At 44.2% G+C, this 17,353-nt stretch overlaps 1 protein-coding gene across 1 annotated transcript in view; it reads left to right on the forward strand.

Moving 5' to 3' along the window:
- Positions 1-6,630: 6,630 nt before the first annotated feature.
- Positions 6,631-17,353, forward strand: part of Fam129a (family with sequence similarity 129 member A) — a 161,260-nt gene continuing 150,537 nt past the window's right edge. Inside the window, exon 1 of the mRNA XM_005363854.3 lies at positions 6,631-6,752. Coding sequence (XP_005363911.1) covers positions 6,698-6,752 — 55 coding nt within the window. The 5' untranslated portion in view covers positions 6,631-6,697. The remainder of the gene's footprint in view (positions 6,753-17,353) is intronic.

The raw sequence follows: 17,353 nt of genomic DNA on the forward strand, positions 1-17,353 counted from the left end.
AAAAAAAAAAAAAAAAAAAAAAAAAAAAGGAAAAAGAGAAAAGAAAAACCAAAATTGATCTCTCTCTAAAAGCCAGACTTTACACACTCTGGACCCCAACTGAATACTGTCTACAGAATATCCATGAAAGGCTGGCTCCCTCCAGAGAGCATTTAGTCAGCTTAGCTTTCTATAGAGTATTCTGAAAACAGCTGTGTATGTATGTATGTATATAAACTAATACTATAACCTAACATATATTATATATAAAATTTCAAACATAGAATTAAAATGTAGGGCCCAGTGAGATGGTTTGGTGGGTAAGAGCTCTTGTCATGCAAGCCTGGAGACCTGAGATCCTGGACTCAACCCTTGTGTCCATATTTAGGTGGAAGAGAGAACCCACTACACTAAGTTGTCCTCCGACCTCCAAGTAAGTGCTGTAGCACTAGTGCGTGTGCGCGCGCACACACACACACACACACACACACACATCGTGGGCTGCATATGAGTGTGAACACACATACATGTACACACAATTATAATAAGTAATTTTAAAAAATAGATGTGCTTTTTCCTTCTACTGGTATGGGCTCTTCCCCTAGTCTGCGATGCTGGTCACATAAGTACTGTAATAAACACATGAAGAGAAAGAACCAATATTGATAAAAAGCAAACAACAGCAGCCACAGAAGCAGCAAGAGCACCTTTTCATGGATGTTGTCACACTAGCTTCAGTTAGAGAACACATGCTAACATGATATGTAAAATGTATCATATATGATATTTGCTTTTCATATAATCTCAACTTAAAGGCCTACAATACAAACCTTAGGAAACTGGAGTTATGTTGGACAGAGCACATAGTTTTCCCATTTTCTTTAAATTAAAAATAATTTTTTATATAATATATTTTGATTATGGTTTCCCCTTCCTCATCTCCTCCTGGATCCTCCCCATCTCCCTATCCATCCAGTTAGTCAAGTTCTTTCTCTTTCTTTTTAGAAAGCAAAAAAGCAAGTAAAAGAAACAAAAACCCATAAAATAACAATAATCACACAAAGGAAAACATAAGAAACACACACACATAAACACAAAACTCATAAAAGCACAAAACTGGAAACCATAATATACAAACAAAAGACCTGTAAGATAAAAAATGCCCAAAGCAACATGAGACCAAAAAATGTACAAAAATACTACTGAGTTTGCTTTTGTTGAGCAGGGGCCACCCCCAAGTGTGTTTTGTGTAGTGAGACTCTATTGGAGAAAACTAATTTTTCCTTTGCAAATGGTCGTCAGTTGGAGAGAGTTTCTTGGTTAAGGATGGGAGCTCATGTCTCCCTCTCCTTCTCAGTGCTGCAACCTTGTCTACCTTGGATCTGTGCAAGCCCTGTGCAGGCTGCCACAGTCTTTGTGAGTTCATCTGGAAGCACACACTTCTAATCCCAGAGGTTGGAGGGGAGAGGTGGGAGGATCAGGAGTTCAAGTCCATTCTTATTTAGTAATTTTGAGGCCAGCCTGGGCTACTAAAGAGTGTCTAAAAGAATCCAAAACAACCAGCACTCAGGAGGCAGAGGCAGGCAGATCTCTGGGTTCAATGCCAGCCTGGTCTACAGAGTCAGTTCCAGGACAGCCAGGGCTACACAGAGAAACCCTGTCTCAAAAAAAAAAAAAAAATCCCAAACAAACAAGCAACACATACCACATACTCCAAACTTAAACCCAAAATTAAAAATAAAGTAAAACAACACCCAAACAAATAAACACGAGGGAAGAAAGATAACTGGAGTTATTTCCCCAAACCACAAAGCAAGTTAGTGTGAGAATAAGGATAGAAACAGTTTTATTTTTCCACCCTGAAGCTTATGCCCTGATAGAAGAAATTAACTCATTTCAACAAACTGCAAGGCCCCTGAGAAATAGAAGAATGTTTTTAAAAACTCATAAAGTGACTTCCAATAACCAATTCATTTCGTATAAAACCCCACAAGCCACATACTCTAAGAGGTTAGGCGCTGGACATTACGTAAGATGAAGATGACTGTTGAGGAAACATGGATGGTGCCAGAGACAGACTTGATTGATTGACAGGTCTGCCTACGGTGAGCCCAGTGTTCGAAGGAGAAAATTTAACAAAAAACATGGGAAAGGGCTGGAGAGATGGCTCAGTGGTTAAGAGCATTGCCTGCTCTTCCAAAGGTCCTGAGTTCAATTCCCGGCAACCACATGGTGGCTCACAACCATCCGTAATGGGGTCTGGTGCCCTCTTCTGGCCTGCAGGCATACACACAGACAGAACATTGTATACATAATAAATACATAAATAAATAAAATATTAAAAAAACATGGGAAAATATGTTTCAATAATAATAAGAAGCTTAACTGGCAGGATATGTTACAGCAAGAGGATTGATGCTGTTACTGCTTAAGTCAAGATCCTTCCAAACTCACAAGAAGGATCACAGATGGCCAGAAAGTCCATGGGGAAAAAATTCAAGGCTCGCTGCTAGGAACGTCAAATCTGAACAACAGAATATCATCCTCATTTGGATGGCTAAATTGAGAAATACTGAAAAGACTAATGACTGATAAAATAATAATCACTATGAAAATCTGTAATGTGGTGGAGGCACAGGGAAAGAAACACAACACAGCTGCTGGAGAGTGGCTGAAGTAAGCGCAATTTATACAGTGAAATACCACTGACCCGGAGCTAGATATTGATTTAGTAGAAATAATCTGGATAAAATTATGACAAAAATACATAAAATTATGTATTAAAGCACCATTTCACTCGAATAAATAACTATTTTAAGTTATATACAATTAAAAATCACAACTGCTCATACATTCATAGTCAGTAAATCTGTAAGAATTTACATCAAGCTGATAATTGAGTTTATGCAAAGATACCGATACTGGCTTGTGTGATCTTTATCCTTTCTTTTAATTTAACGATGTCATTTAATTCTTTGTAGTAAAACCTAGGTTACTTACAAAAACAAACAAAATCAAGTTTTAGGACAAAGCACCAGCACAGGGTTTAAAAAGATGAACTGTAGTATCAGATAACCCAGAACACACAGACAACCTTAGTCACACTCCTAACTGTTCGCCTCATTGCAAAAAATGGTAATACAAATGGTACTTCCTTCAGTGGGATTATGGAGATTAAATTGGATCACTGGTGTAGTACCTCATGTACTTAGCAATCATGCAACAACAGAGTTACAGCTCTAATTTCACCCAGCGAGCAATTAATTACATAGCCCAGTAACGGAGTCCTCTATCCTGAATGGGAACACAGAAAATAAGGAGTTCATAGTTCCATGACATGCAAGGAAATCTCCAAGCACACAAGCTTTAATAATATTAACTATAGGCCAGGCAGTGGTGGCATGTGTCTCTAACCCAGCACTCAGGAAGCAGAGGCAAGTGGATCTCTGCAAGACTGAGGCCAAGCCTGGACTATAGAGTGAGTTCTAGGTCAGCCAGCACCACACAGAGAAACTCTGTCTCAAAATCTGCCCCCCCCCAAAAGAGTATTCAATATTTATTAAAATCTTGTCTTCTTTAAAAGGATAATCCAAATGTGTGAATTTTATGGTATATGAATTATATCTTAGTGAGTAGGTGAATCATTTAAGGCTGTGATATTGATCTGAGAGAGGAGGCCTTAAGAATGTTTCAAAGCAAAATGCGTTGATGCTGGCAGAAACGAGCATCGCACAGGGGACGTCTAAACTAGATGGTTTGAATTGTATGAAATTGAATTGGGTTCATAAAGTTATTGAATTGCTCAGAGACTCGTTTTAACGTGTAATTAACAAAATGATGCTCACACAGGATTTGCAAAGATTAAATACTACGACTGAAATTAAAAAACAAAAAGAATTCTGGGGGTCAGCTAGATGGCTTAGTGGGCAGAGGGGCCAAGTTTGATGACCTGAGTTCAATTCCTGGGATGACACAATAGATCAGGAGAGAACTAACTCTGGCAAGTTGTCTTCCATGCTCACATGACCATTGTGTTGCATGTGTTCCCCACCTGAAGGAAATAAAAAAGATTAAAATAATGAATTTCTTATTTTTTCCCATAAACGAGAGAGAGAGAGAGAGAGAGAGAGAGAGAGAGAGAAAGAGAGAGAGAGAGAGAGATTATCTTTGTTTTTGGGAAGGAGGGGGGAAAACACCTGTTTCTTGATGTAGCATGAATGATCTGAAGGGTCAGTTAAAATCCTAGAAATGGCCAGGAGGTGATGGCACACACCTTTAACCCCGCACTCAGGAGGAAGGGGCAAAAATGCCCTTCGTTTCCAGTCTTGCTCTTGTGATAACAACCCCAGCACACACCCACTGCCCTCTTACTATGCTCCTTGGGATATGTTAAGAGCTTCAAGACCCACTGAAACTAGATTTTGACAATGGTCCATAAGGCGAGTATAACTATCTCCATGTAACTGCTGAAGAAACCCACATAGGGATGATCCCCAAATGTTCATGTATTTGAAACCTTGGTCCTCAGCCCGTGGTGCTGGTAGAAGGGTGGGAACTGTTAGGAACTGGAGTCTTGTGAGTGTTTTTGAAGGAGGTACTAAGATACCACGCTCCCCCTCTGCCCCCCCCTCGCCCACACATTCCCATCTGCTGTGAGGTGACCAGCAACCCTGCTACCTGTTCTGCCACGATGTGTTGAGCCAGGTGCCAAGGGTGTGTTAGTAGTAAGGAAACAGGATAGGAGAATTAATTGTAGGTTCCAGGCCAGCCTGGATTTTCTAAGCCTTGTCTTAAAACAAGGTGGAGATGGGGTAGAATAACCCCCAAATAAATTATAACAAGGAACAAAAACACTTCAAGAGCTGCTGTGCGGACACAAGCTTGAAGGCCACTTGACCGCTGGCCTTGGGCTGAACCTCTGAACTGTGGACCAGAGAGACACTAATTCTGATAAGCCGATTATCCTCAGCATTTTTTCACAGTGAGAAAAGAAGGTTACCACAAGGCGGGGAGTTAGGCAATCTGACCAGGTCACATGACCAGCCAGGGAGTCAAAGTTGAATTTGCCAGTTCAGGACTGGCGATTCTGTTCCACACAAATCTTTCCACCTGGGAATGTACGACAGAGCGAAGAGAGATAAATCAGAATAATCCCTTGCTTCTCCAACGCAGATAAACTATACAAGTAGAGACAAACTAAACCTGCTTTGGGCAGGAGATCCAAGTCGGCTGTGCTCAAAATAGAAGAGAATTCTGAGGTGTAATTGGATCAATTTATGTAATAGAAGGAATTAGTACTGCTCAGAAAAAAATATACTTCAAGAGCCAGTCAGAATATTTTAAAAAGATATTCTTTTATGTGTATAGGTGTTTTGTCTGCATGTCTGTCTGTCTGTCTACCACACACATGCAGTGGTTTTTCAAGACAGGATTTCTCTGTGTATCTCTTCTGGCCCCTGGCTCTCCTGGAACTTGCCCGGTAAACCAGGCTGACCTCCTCCTGCCTCTTAGTCTCCAAATCTCTGTGTAGCCCACTCCTCCTGCATCTACTTCCCAAAGTGCTGGGATTACAGGCGTGCACTACCACACCTTGTTTTGAGATGCTGAGACTCAAACCCAGAGCTTCCAGAATGCTAGGCCAGCTCACTACTCTCTAGCCCAGGGATATTAGCAGTTCAGAGCTGACTGGAAAGAAATGGAGCAGCCAGAGAGTAACACACTAGGTTCTCCTTGGCGAAATGAGGACAGGGGAAGATGTAAGAATTTGCAGGACATCGGACACACTTTGAAATTAGACAGATGTATGCAGGGTGGGAGAGACAGGGGTGTGAGCTGTGAGAAACATTTGCGGTCACTTTCTGGAGAACTGGCTTAAAGTTCTCTTCAGGCTTCGTTAAGTTGGTAGGAATTGCTAAAAATCTGACCACTAAGAACAGAAAGAAACCAGGACGACCCCTCTGCCCAGGCTGATCTTGCTTGAGGCTGCCAAACTGAAGAGCAGTTGCTGGGAAAAGAACACTCGGTCTCCTACCAGCTATTTCCCATCCGGTAAGATGAGACCCTCAAGGACAGGTCCGTGAGTCCCAGGCAGACCTTAGAGTGTACGGGATCCACTCGGTGTTCGCTAGACTTTTCCATTGCTCTCCCCAGCTCTCCCTTCACTTCCCACCTCCTAAGTCCAACTTCTTGGTTGCAGGAAGGTATGGCTCCTCCAAGCTTCCCATACTTCCGGCAAGGGAATTCCCTGGGAGGGGAGGGGGCTTTGAAAACAGGCTCTGGACAGGTGGCTGGAGAACAGGAAGGCAAATGGGCTTTTGATCTCCATCTTGTGGGACAGAGGTAATGAAGCTTCCAGCTGGCAGAGGTTTACGGTCACCTGGAAGTGATGATCCACTCTACTCTCTCCACGGTGTGTCTGGGTTGTCCCCAAACTGGTGAAAAGTCAGCCAAGAGGAGGGAAGTCCTTTTTCGGTCCCTGGAGTTCCTTGGATAGCCCCCCGGGGGCTCAACAGCAGAGCGAGGGCGGGAAGACAGCCCCCGGGCCAGCCCACACGTCTTCCGAGGGCGCGGACCTGGAGGAGGAGGCGCCCGCGCCGGCGACGCCTCTCGAGGAAGTTGGCCCTTTAATTATAGCGCCAGTTCCCTGTCGCATCCACCTTCAGCAGCTAGCAGCAGACAGCCGGTGTCAGTCCTCTGCCTCGCGTGCGGGATCGCGGCCATGGGCGGCTCGGCCTCCAGCCAGTTGGACGAGGGCAAGTGCGCCTACATCCGAGGTAAAACCGACCCTCCGGGGCTGCAGGGCGGCACAGAGCCGGGACTAGCCTAGTCGCCTTCAGGGCAGCGCATTGCCAGGGCTAGCCTGGTCACTTGCGCACCGGTACCTCCCAGAGAGCGCGGGCTAGCTGGTGCCACTCGCGGGCTTTGGGCATCTAGACACGCACTCGCCTCCTGGAACTCGGTGTCTTGTGTTTCAAGCACCCGCGCGGCTCTGGTGGGGAGGAGACTCGGGATGCGGTGATGCGGGATGCGCCAGGACGCCCCGGAGAGGCAAGTCCTCTTAGGAAGGCTGGAGAGGACTCTGTCGTTGTCCCTATTCCCCCGCCCCACCCCAGCCTCCCCAGCCCCTCACGCGCGCGTCCCTCTCCCCTCAGGATCTGTTCTTTCCCTCGCGGGGAAACATCTCTCTTGCTTGTGCTTGGCTCTGAGTGGGTTCTAAAAGTGGCCGCAGAGGTTGCTGGGGATATCCCCTTGAGTTTGGAGATTTCCTTGTGTGGGTGTGGGTGGGGTGGGGGGGATTCCTGGCCAGTCGAGCAGAATTTCCCTCTGGGTCGTACTGGCCGGGTTTTGTAAAGTGCAGCGAAGGCCACACCTCTTCCAAACTTCACACCAATTGCAGGGCGATTTCATCAGAAACAGAAAGGATGAAGTCGTCACCTTTTCACGTTGGATGGTTCCTTTCTTTCTCTAGAGAGGGAGGAAAGCAAAAGGGGAAGCTTGGTGTGTTTTGCAACAGTTGTTAAAATTGTAGATGAGGAGAAACTCGTCTTTTTAGGAGATCTTGAGATACGGAGGAGTGACTTAGTCAAGAGGGACAGGCTGAAGAAACCAAAACCAAACCAAACAGAAACAGCAGGAAGTCTTGACTCCTAATCTTTCGGTGTCTTTGGCTCCTACTCCACCCACCCCAATCTTGCCCTCAGCCACAGACGCTCTAGCTAGCTTGTAAATTTGATGAGTCCCATTCCTGGCTTCCAAAGTGCCATATTTGAAAATATGGACTCGGCCGCTCCAAGTTTAACTGTAACTCTTTTTTTTTTTTTTTTTTTCGAGACAGGGTTTCTCTGTGGTTTTTTTTGAGCCTGACCAGGAACTAGACTCTGTAGACCAGGCTGGTCTCGAACTCACAGAGATCCGCCTGCCTCTGCCTCCCGAGTGCTGGGATTAAAGGCGTGCGCCACCACCGCCCGGCTAACTGTAACTCTTTAAAAGAAACAGTGAGGTTTTTCTTGATGCCCATTTTCTGGACCTTGAGGTTATGCCTATATAGAAAGCATTTACCCATTTCTTTAGTCATATTTGTTCTCAGTCACGACTTTTCAAAACATTTTTTAAAGGCTACCATACAAAGGCACACGAAAGGCTGAGGCTATAATTGATTACCCAGATTCTTGCTTCTGTACTTCCACGTAGAGAATCATCAGCAATGGACAATGTCAGGGGATAAAACTTAGTCATTTGTCCCTCTGTGGAAGAGAGAAATGATGGATGTTTCATTTAGCTAAAGACCAAGCCTGCCTTACCCCTAGAATTGTTATTTGCTTTTTTCCCCCAGTACAGGGCTCAGAGATGTCACAACACTAACAAGGAGCGGGGCTCATAAGATGTTTCACTACATAGTTAGAAGCACTTAAAGTCACTGCCTAGACTTCTGCGGGTAGCTGGACCCTTGGCAAGGTCGGAGATAAACTAGTTTACACACTTTAAGGTTGGGATCTTGTTGTGCCTGCTGCCAAGCATTGTACTCAAATGAGGAAAAGTGTCACCCTCTTTATCAAAATCAATATATAATGCACACACAATGAACATGTGTAAGCGAGTAAAACCACAGTCATTACATCCCCTGTCAGTGTTTCGTTCTTTGGAAGAGGCTTGGGAAGAAGGCTTTCATGGTATGTGTAGTGGGGAAGGCAGAGAAGAGTTAAAATACCTCTGGGGATAATGAGCCTGTGCTTCATGAGACAGCACAGATCACACCAGAAGGGAAAGGAGCCTTGGAAAAATCGCTGGGAATTCTTCCTGCTTGAGCAAAAGAAGATCACAAGGCTCGACGGTTTCGAAGCTTCAGGTCCCTGAAGAAAACCATAACCCTACATTTATTCCTCTGCCTATCCTTTAGCCGATAAATATCCTCAAGCTTTGATTTAATTGTAAGTAAGACAATTGGAGGGTTGAAGGTCGAATTTAAATACTGTTTTATGATCTGCTCCTCATAAAGTGGCCGCAGTGAAAGTGGATTTGAAAGCTTCTGTTGTTGAGGTACTAACTTGTTTTGGACTTTGCCAGGGCACTAACTAGTCTACACATTTTAAGTGTTGCTAAGTTGGTATCTGTTTGAAGCAGCTGTACTTTGAGAACACCAGCACTCTCTAGCGCTCTGTCTTTACTGACTTTCAGGCCAGCCGTCAGTAATACTACTGAGTTGGATTCTTATAATCTGAGTTTGAGGCCAGCCTGGTCTACAGAGCAAGTTCCAGGATAGACAGGGCTACATGGAGAAACCTTGTCTTTGAAAACCAAAAAGAAAAAAAAAAGAAAAAAAAAAGAAAAGAATTTACTTGTTAAAGAGAGAACTGACTTCTACACACTGTGGTACGCATGTGCTCTTCCATAAACAAACAAATAAATGTAGTACAACCCTTAAAAGAAGGCCTGACGAAATGGCTGGGCAGGTAGACACAGTTGCTGCTAAAACTAGTGGCCTGGGTTCAGTTCACATGGTAGGAGAAGAGAGACAGCTCCCACAGAACGCCCTTCAGTCTTCTCACTCTGCTGGGACGTTACACACTCCCTCCTCTACAAAGAATAAGCAACTGCAGCAAACTAGAACTACTATGGCACTTTGAGAGAATGAAAAAGGAAACAAATCTGCGCTCCTCCACACAGGGTATCCTTAGAGGACTGTGTAAGCAAGTCCTGGAGGAGATGGTGCAGCATGGGTTTGGTGGGCGCATGTGTGCCTGCTACCAGCAAGTAGTTAAGGAAATGGTTTCTGACCTACTTAGGGCCCACAAGATGGCTTCAGTGGTTAAAGGTGCCTGCCACCAACCTGATGACTGAGTGGAGGAAATAGTTAAGCAAGCGCTTAAGGAAACTGCTCTTCATTTGGGTGCCATGATGCCTGTGGGCAATGCTAGCGCGATAGAGGTGAAGACAGGAGCAGCAAGAGTTCAAAGCCAGTATCATTGAATGAGGAGAGGGAGAGAAAGATCTTTTCCTGAACTCGCTGTCAGTGACAGCCTGAGAAGGAAGGGCTCAATGACTTTTTTTTTCAAATAGTCACCAATGAGTTGATACCTTTAATGAGTTTCAGGTTTATTTTTAAGATTTAGGTGTATGTCTGTGTACCTCTGTGGGTTTGTGTGTACCATGTATGTATGGGTGCCCCTGGAGGCCAGAATAGAGCAGTAGTTCTCCCCTCCCCCACGAGAATTTGACTTACAGGTAGTTGTGAGCCACCTGATTTGGATTCTGGGACTGAACCCGGGTCCTCTGCATGAGCTGCGTCATCAAAGCCTGCCCTAGCATAGGTGACAGCTCAGAATAGCTGGCAACTGGAGCACACTGCACCTGCAGGCAGCTCAGCAGGTTGGAGGGAGTCCTTTCCAGGTATGAATCTCTTCTAGTCAGCTTGGCTGGTCTCCGTTTCTTCTAGGCAGTTGAGGGAGTCTGTGCTTCTTCCAGGCTGCTAGACTTGGCTAGCAGAGTCTTCTGTGCAGCTTGTTTTGTCTGAGAGTGACTCTTGGCAGTCTTTACTGCTTGTTTATACACTCTTGTTGAGGGAGGGCCTAGTGAAGCTGGTCAGTTTCAGGGATGTCCTGAAGCTATCTTGAATTGTTTGCTTCCGGTCCTAAGGTGCTTCCTTGCAGAAAGATGCATTTTACCTCCCCCCTAGAACATCCTGTTGTTTTTACCTCCTTGTAAAAATCCTGTCCTAAAATATCCTCCTGCTCTACTCTCTCTTTATGTCTATGTCTTAAGAAGTTTTCCTCCCGCCCCTGGCGGTGGGACCATGATCTATTCCTGGAGCGCAGGCTGGCTTTTTGGGACCCACTTCCCTATGGTGGGATGCCTTGCTCAGCCCACAACTTAATGTGCCAGACTTTGTTATCTCCCCATGGGAGGCCTAACCCTTTCAGAGGAGTGGATGGGGATGAGTTGTTGGGAGGAGGAGGGGAGGGAGAGAGAATTGTAATTGGAATGTAAAATGAATAAAAAATTAAAAAAAAAAACTCCCTCCAAGATGGAAGGTTTTAGCCTCAAGGAAATTACTACTCAGCAATAAGACCTGAACTCAAAAAAGCTAAGAATAGATGAGAAAGATTGCTAGTAATCTCCTAATAGTGCTTTTCCTTCTGTCTCCAACAGCGGGACATACAGTTTCTAAGTGCCTACATGAACCCTCATAATAAAGATATTCCCAGCCCCCTTTGCATCAAGATGGGGCTATTCAGCTGACTTTTGGTTTATGGGATCTAAGTAAAAGTGTCACATCTTTCAAGGAAGTTACTGGTCCAGACAGAGGTCAAAGTGGACAGGAATGATTTTTTTTTTTGGTCCTGTCCTTGATGCTGTCTGGATCAGCCAGTTTGGACAATGACTTATTCTTTTAAGGAATCTATACAGAGCAGAGTTGAGGGATGGAAGTGGCCTCAGTTCCTGTGGGATTCACATAACTAAACCTCCATAGAAGCCTGGGACTAACTTCCTTTGGACTTTAATAAGAGAGAAATCAACTGTGTCTTATATAAGTCAGTGTTATTTGTGGAATTGCTATTGTACATGGAGAAGCCTTATTTTAATGACTATAAATGTCTGTTATCTGTGGCTCAGTGTATCCCAGCCATTTGGGTTCCTTTAAGAAAAACTGATGGAAAGACTGTAGAGAAGGGTAATTAGTGTTCCATTGGTATTAGCCTTAGGGCAGCCTGCCTCTGCCTCCCCAGTGCAGCCATTAAAGCTCCACCACTGCCCTGGGGCAGTGCTCACCCCTAACCACCGAGCCATCTCTCTCCCCAGCCTGGATCAGCCTCTTTTTAGGAGAGGGGAATTGCAGCTCTCAGGAAAGAATAGAGAGGGAGAGCAGAAGGAAAGGGAAGGCCCAGTATAAATTCTGGTCTATAAAAATACTATTTAGCCGGGCAGTGGTGGCGCAGGCCTTTAATCCCAGCACTCAGGAGGCAGAGGCAGGCGGATCTCTGGGAGTTCGAGGCCAGCTAGTTTTGGGACAGGCACCAACACTACAGAGAAACCCTGTCTCGAAAAAACAAACAAAAAATACTATTTATACACACACACACACACACACCCTTATATATCTTTATATATCGCTTCCAACTGCTGATGAAGTGAATAGAAATTTGAAGGAACATTAATTACTGAAGACTGGGAATGTCCATCCAGTGTCACTAATTACCTTCTGCTTCTACCCATCTTTATGAATGGAAATCAAGAAACTGGGAATGAAAGACTATCTTTAAGAAACCCCAAATCCACTGGGTAGTAGTGGTGCACACCTTTAACCCCAGCACTCAGGAGGCAGAGGCAGGAGGATCTCTGTGTGTTCGAGGCCAGTCTGGTTTACAGAGCGAATTTCAGGAGAGTCAAGGCTACTCGAGACATCTGTCTCAAAGAACCAAAAAAAGAAAGAAAAGAAAAAAAAAAAGAAACCTCAAATCTAATGTTCAAAACCAGAAAAGAGATTTGAGATGATTTGAGAAGGGTTTATTTTGAATTCAGCTTTTCTCCATGAATTCTGATATGAGCCTTGAACTGCATAGAGCACAATGCTGACTCAGACCTGACTTTTAGCTGATAAGATGCCTCAGTTGGTGAAGGAGCTTGAGGACATGAGTTCAATCCTCAGGGCCACATGGTGGAAGGAGAGAACTCCTCAAATTGTTTTCTGACATCTGAGAGGATGCCGCACCAGGTGCATCCACCTGGCACTCACACACACCGACATAAATACATCAGTTTAAGCCCTGGTCTTTTTTTTTTTTGGTTACTTTTTTTTCAATGCAAGGTTTCTATGTGTAGCCCTGGCTGCCCTGGAACTCGTTTAGTAGACCAGGCTGACCTCGACCTCACAGAGATCCATAAGTCCTGGTCTTAATAAAACATTTCCCTTTATGTAGACATCGATTATGAGAAGACCACATGAACAAGGGTTTCTAGTAGTCATAACTACCAAGATGACAATACCAATTTTTATTATTTGATTGTTTCTATATTAAGTCAGGGTTTCATGTGTTCAGGCTGGCTTTGAACTCTGTGTCTGTAGACGACTTACGCTCCTGATCCTCCTGCCTCCACCTGCCAAGTGCTGGGACTACAGGTGTTCCCTCCAGGTCAGGGTTGTGAGGTGCTATGGGGAGAACCCGGAGTGCCCCGAATGCCGGGAAAGCACTCAGCCAACTGAGCTCCACTCCCAGCTCCCAATTATCTGATTTTTCCTGAGAACTGTGAACTGATGGTAGTTTTACTCAGTTGTAATCTTTGGAAGCATCTGACCGAGCTCACAGGTGGAAAATGCAACAGAAGGAACACAAGTTTAGCAGGAATTTAGAATTTAATTAAAATACACATAGTGTGAAAGCTTTATAAAATATGCAGTGTGAATTATGGCGGTGAATTTTAATCTCCTAAACAGAAACTTTGATTACTTTGCTGTTAGCAAAGTGAGGTATTGTCACTCTAAGACGTGAAGTGCGCGCGACAACAATATGCAATGGGAAATGAATGAGGAGAATGGAAGAGAACCGGCAGCAAGACAAGAATAAAGCACAATTCATCTGGCGCAGTCTGTTGAAGGCCTTTTTAGAAAGCATAGGACATGAAGGCTAAGATTCTCATAGTTTTAAACTAAAGTGCAGCATACACACAGAGACACAGACACAAACGCACATACACACATGCACATACAGACACAATACACACATGTACACACGGACACACATACATACATGCACATACAGGCACACATACACACATGCACATACAGACACAATACACACATGCACACACGAACACACATACACACATGCACATACAGACAATACACACATGCACACATGAACACACATACACACATGCATATACAGACAATACACACATGCACACACGAACACACATACACACATGCACATACAGACACAATACACATATGCACACACGGACACACATACATATGCACACACACACACACATGCAAGCGCTCACACAAATGCAATACAGGTTTTGTTCTCTGAAACTGGGAAATGCATTTAAAAGAGAAAAATAGCACATTGCTGCCAATAGGAAGAATGGGAGCCAGCTTTTCAAAGTGCCCTTTCTTTGGTACCGCTTAGTTTTTCTCACTTAGGAAAAACAAAAGGTTTAGCAATATGAGAACAATTAATTCTGTTTTGCAAATTGCCAGGACATGAAGAAGCTTATATTTCTTGCTTAATGTATGAAATGAGTCTATGAGGTCGGAATTAAAGAATAGTTTTTTTTTTTGCTAGGATCCTAGGAGTGGTGCTTAAAAGGTTTGAAGGAATTTTGGAAGAAAAGCTTGTTTCTCTTTGCCAAGCCACGTGGACATTTATTTCCCTTTCCTTCTTAAACACTATTTTTATTTTAAAATAAAACACAGATGTAGCAAACCACACAGAGCAGATGCATAGCTCAGCAAATCATTGTAAGTCACATGCTTGCAGCCATCACCCAGGTTGAAGGAAGGACCACACTGGCCACTGCAGAAGTCTCCATGTGCCCCCATCTCTCCAAAAGCGGCCACTATCTTCAGCTGTCTATTGCCCCCGCCCCCAACAAACCACCTTAAAGATACTGGCACTTATATTTATTTGCTTACAATTCTGCTATCTCAACTTGATCCAGCTGGGTGGTTCTGGTTGTCTTCATAGGTGGTTATTCTTGTGACTTCGGTTATTGGGCATGTCAGCTGGTGATTGGGCACACCTGAGGAGTTCTTTCTCTCCAGGTACATTTCTATGCGGTCACTTCAGCAGAGTACCAGACTTTTAAAATAATAAACCAGAGTTTGCTAGAACGCTCGAGGCCCTCGAAGCTGCTAGGATTTCTTATGATGTGTTAGAGTTTTCTAGAGGAACAGAACTTCTAGTATCTATCTATCTATCTATCTATCTATCTATCTATCTATCTATCTATCTATCTATCTATCTATCTATCTAATCTATCATCTATCTATCATCTAAAGGGAATTTATTGGGATGGCTAACGGGGTATTTTCCAGCTAGTCCAACAATGACTGTCTACCAGTGGAAGTTTCAAGAATCCAGTAGCTGTTCCGTCTACAAGGCTAGATGCATCAACTGGTCCAGTATATGCCAGAATCCTGAAGAAGTAGGCTCTTCCCAGTGAAAGCAAGAGCCACCAGGCAAATAGGGAGCAAGCTTCCTTCTTTCCTGTCCTTTGTATAGGCTGCCAGCACAAGGTGTTGCCCAGATTCGAGGTACATTTTCCCTCCTCAAAAGATCTGGATTATAGATGTATCTTCTCACCTCAAAGATCCAAAATAGGATTAATTACTTCTTCAAATGATTTAATTAAGAAAAAAAAACCTCACAGGTGAACCCAGATGCTTGGGTTTTAGTTAATTCCAACCATTTCAGTCAAGTTGGCACAAAAATAGCCGTCACATATGGCTGAGGCCTCGCAAGGGGTGAGCTGCATTATCGACTTGACTGTATTTAGAATTGCTATGGGAACACATCTCTGAGTGTCTCTGGATGTTTACAGGAAGGTTTTAGTTGAGGAGGGAAGACTCAGCTTGAATGCAGGCCTGACAAAAAGGTGACTTGAGCATTGATGTTCATATCTTTGCTCTGTGACTGTGGATGCGTTGTGACCAGTTCTGTTCATAGCTGGACCCATCCTCTGTGATGTGCTGTACCCCATTATTCTGCTCTCTTCTAACGATGAGGAAAGTCTCAGTCATCCTAGATTCAGGAGGGGCTACACACGGGTTATCTATGACCGCTCAGTCACAGTCTACCAGGCCACTAATGTCAGACTCTGAAAATTTTATTTATTTATTTATTTAACATCCTGACTGCATTTTCACCTCCCTCCTCTCCTCCCATTCCCTTCCCTCACCTACTACCCCAATCCACTCCTCTGTTTCTATTCAAAAAGGGACAGGCCTCCCTTGGGTTTCAACAAAGCATGGCATATCCAGTTGTGGTAAGGCTAAGCACCTCCTCTTGTATTAAGACTGGACAAGGCAATCCAGGATGAGGAATAGGTTCCCAAGAGCCAGCCACAGCATTAGGGACAGCCCCTGCTCCCAGTCTTAGGAGCCCCACAAGTAGACCTAATCTCATATTGTAGTGACTTCTTCATATTTCCTTGTGGTTTTAATCCCTGTTGTCTTATATACTTAAACATGTCTTCTTTCAAGCCTCTTGTATGCTAATGTTTTCTGCTAAGTCTTTCTTTCCTTGCCAATTATCTGTTTAACAGATGGAGTTTTCCATTGTCTGGAGTTTGCTCAGAGTGCAATTCCACATATTCTTCTGTATTTTCTACAACAGAGAGGAGCAATCTCTAGATCAGTCTGAGAGTCAGTCCTGGAGTCAGGCGCACAGACAGGCAGTGCTGGCTTCTCCACTGGAAGGCTGGTTGCCGGCATGTGTAGTTGTCTCTCTTTCTATAATGCAGGAAGCCATGGTGCTCATTGTTAGGACTCATTAATTCATGGGAGATTGCACAGTCTTCAAGTCTGTCTTCTAACAGACTTCACTGACAGCCCCCCTGGTCAGAGCAAGTCACACATTCCTTCCTAAGTCATTGCTGGCAAGAGTGTTGAATTAGCATGGCTGTCTAACCCAGTCAAACAAGAACATTCCTGGCTTAGTGCTTGGCTGAAGCCCACGGTGAGCAGCAAGGTCATGGGATTCCTGAACAAAATCAAGTGGATTTACAAGAAGGAAGTGGTAAATGGGTAGGTAAATAAGATTACCTGCAGCACGATTAATAAAAACCCAGAGACAGATACTGGGGTTCAACCAGAAGGTCAGAAAAGCAAAACAGCCAGCCACTGGCTCTTACCTCTACCTCAGTCTGAAATGGCAATCCTGCCTCCAGAAATCTCAGAATGAGACTGTATCTGAGAGCTGTCTCATCCTGTTTTATATTTCTTTCTAGGGCTTGGATTAAAGGCATGCACCACTACCTCCCAGTTTCTACGGCAAACTAGTGTGGCTATGGGATTAGAGGTGTGTGTCACCACTGCCTGGTTTGTAAGGCTGACCATTGCGGCTGTCTTATCTTACTCCCTGATCTTCAGGCAAGCTTTATTTATTAAAATACCAATGAAGTTTCACTACAATTACCCATTTGATAAAGGTCATGAGAGGAATAAATGGGGCTTATGACAGGATCCAGGATAGTGCTAGGGTGGAGGAAGAGGTATATGTTAGATATTGCATTTAAGAAGATCGTAGTTGCTGGGTGGTGGTGGTGCACGCCTTTAATCCCAGCACTTGGGAGGCAGAGGCAAGCAGATCTCTGTGAGTTCGAGACCAGCCTGGTCTACAAGAGCTAGTTCCAGGACAGGCTCCAAAGCCACAGA

This window comes from Microtus ochrogaster, assembly GCF_000317375.1.
Source record: "Microtus ochrogaster isolate Prairie Vole_2 chromosome 6 unlocalized genomic scaffold, MicOch1.0 chr6_random_2, whole genome shotgun sequence".
NCBI classification, from domain to species: Eukaryota; Metazoa; Chordata; class Mammalia; order Rodentia; family Cricetidae; genus Microtus; species Microtus ochrogaster.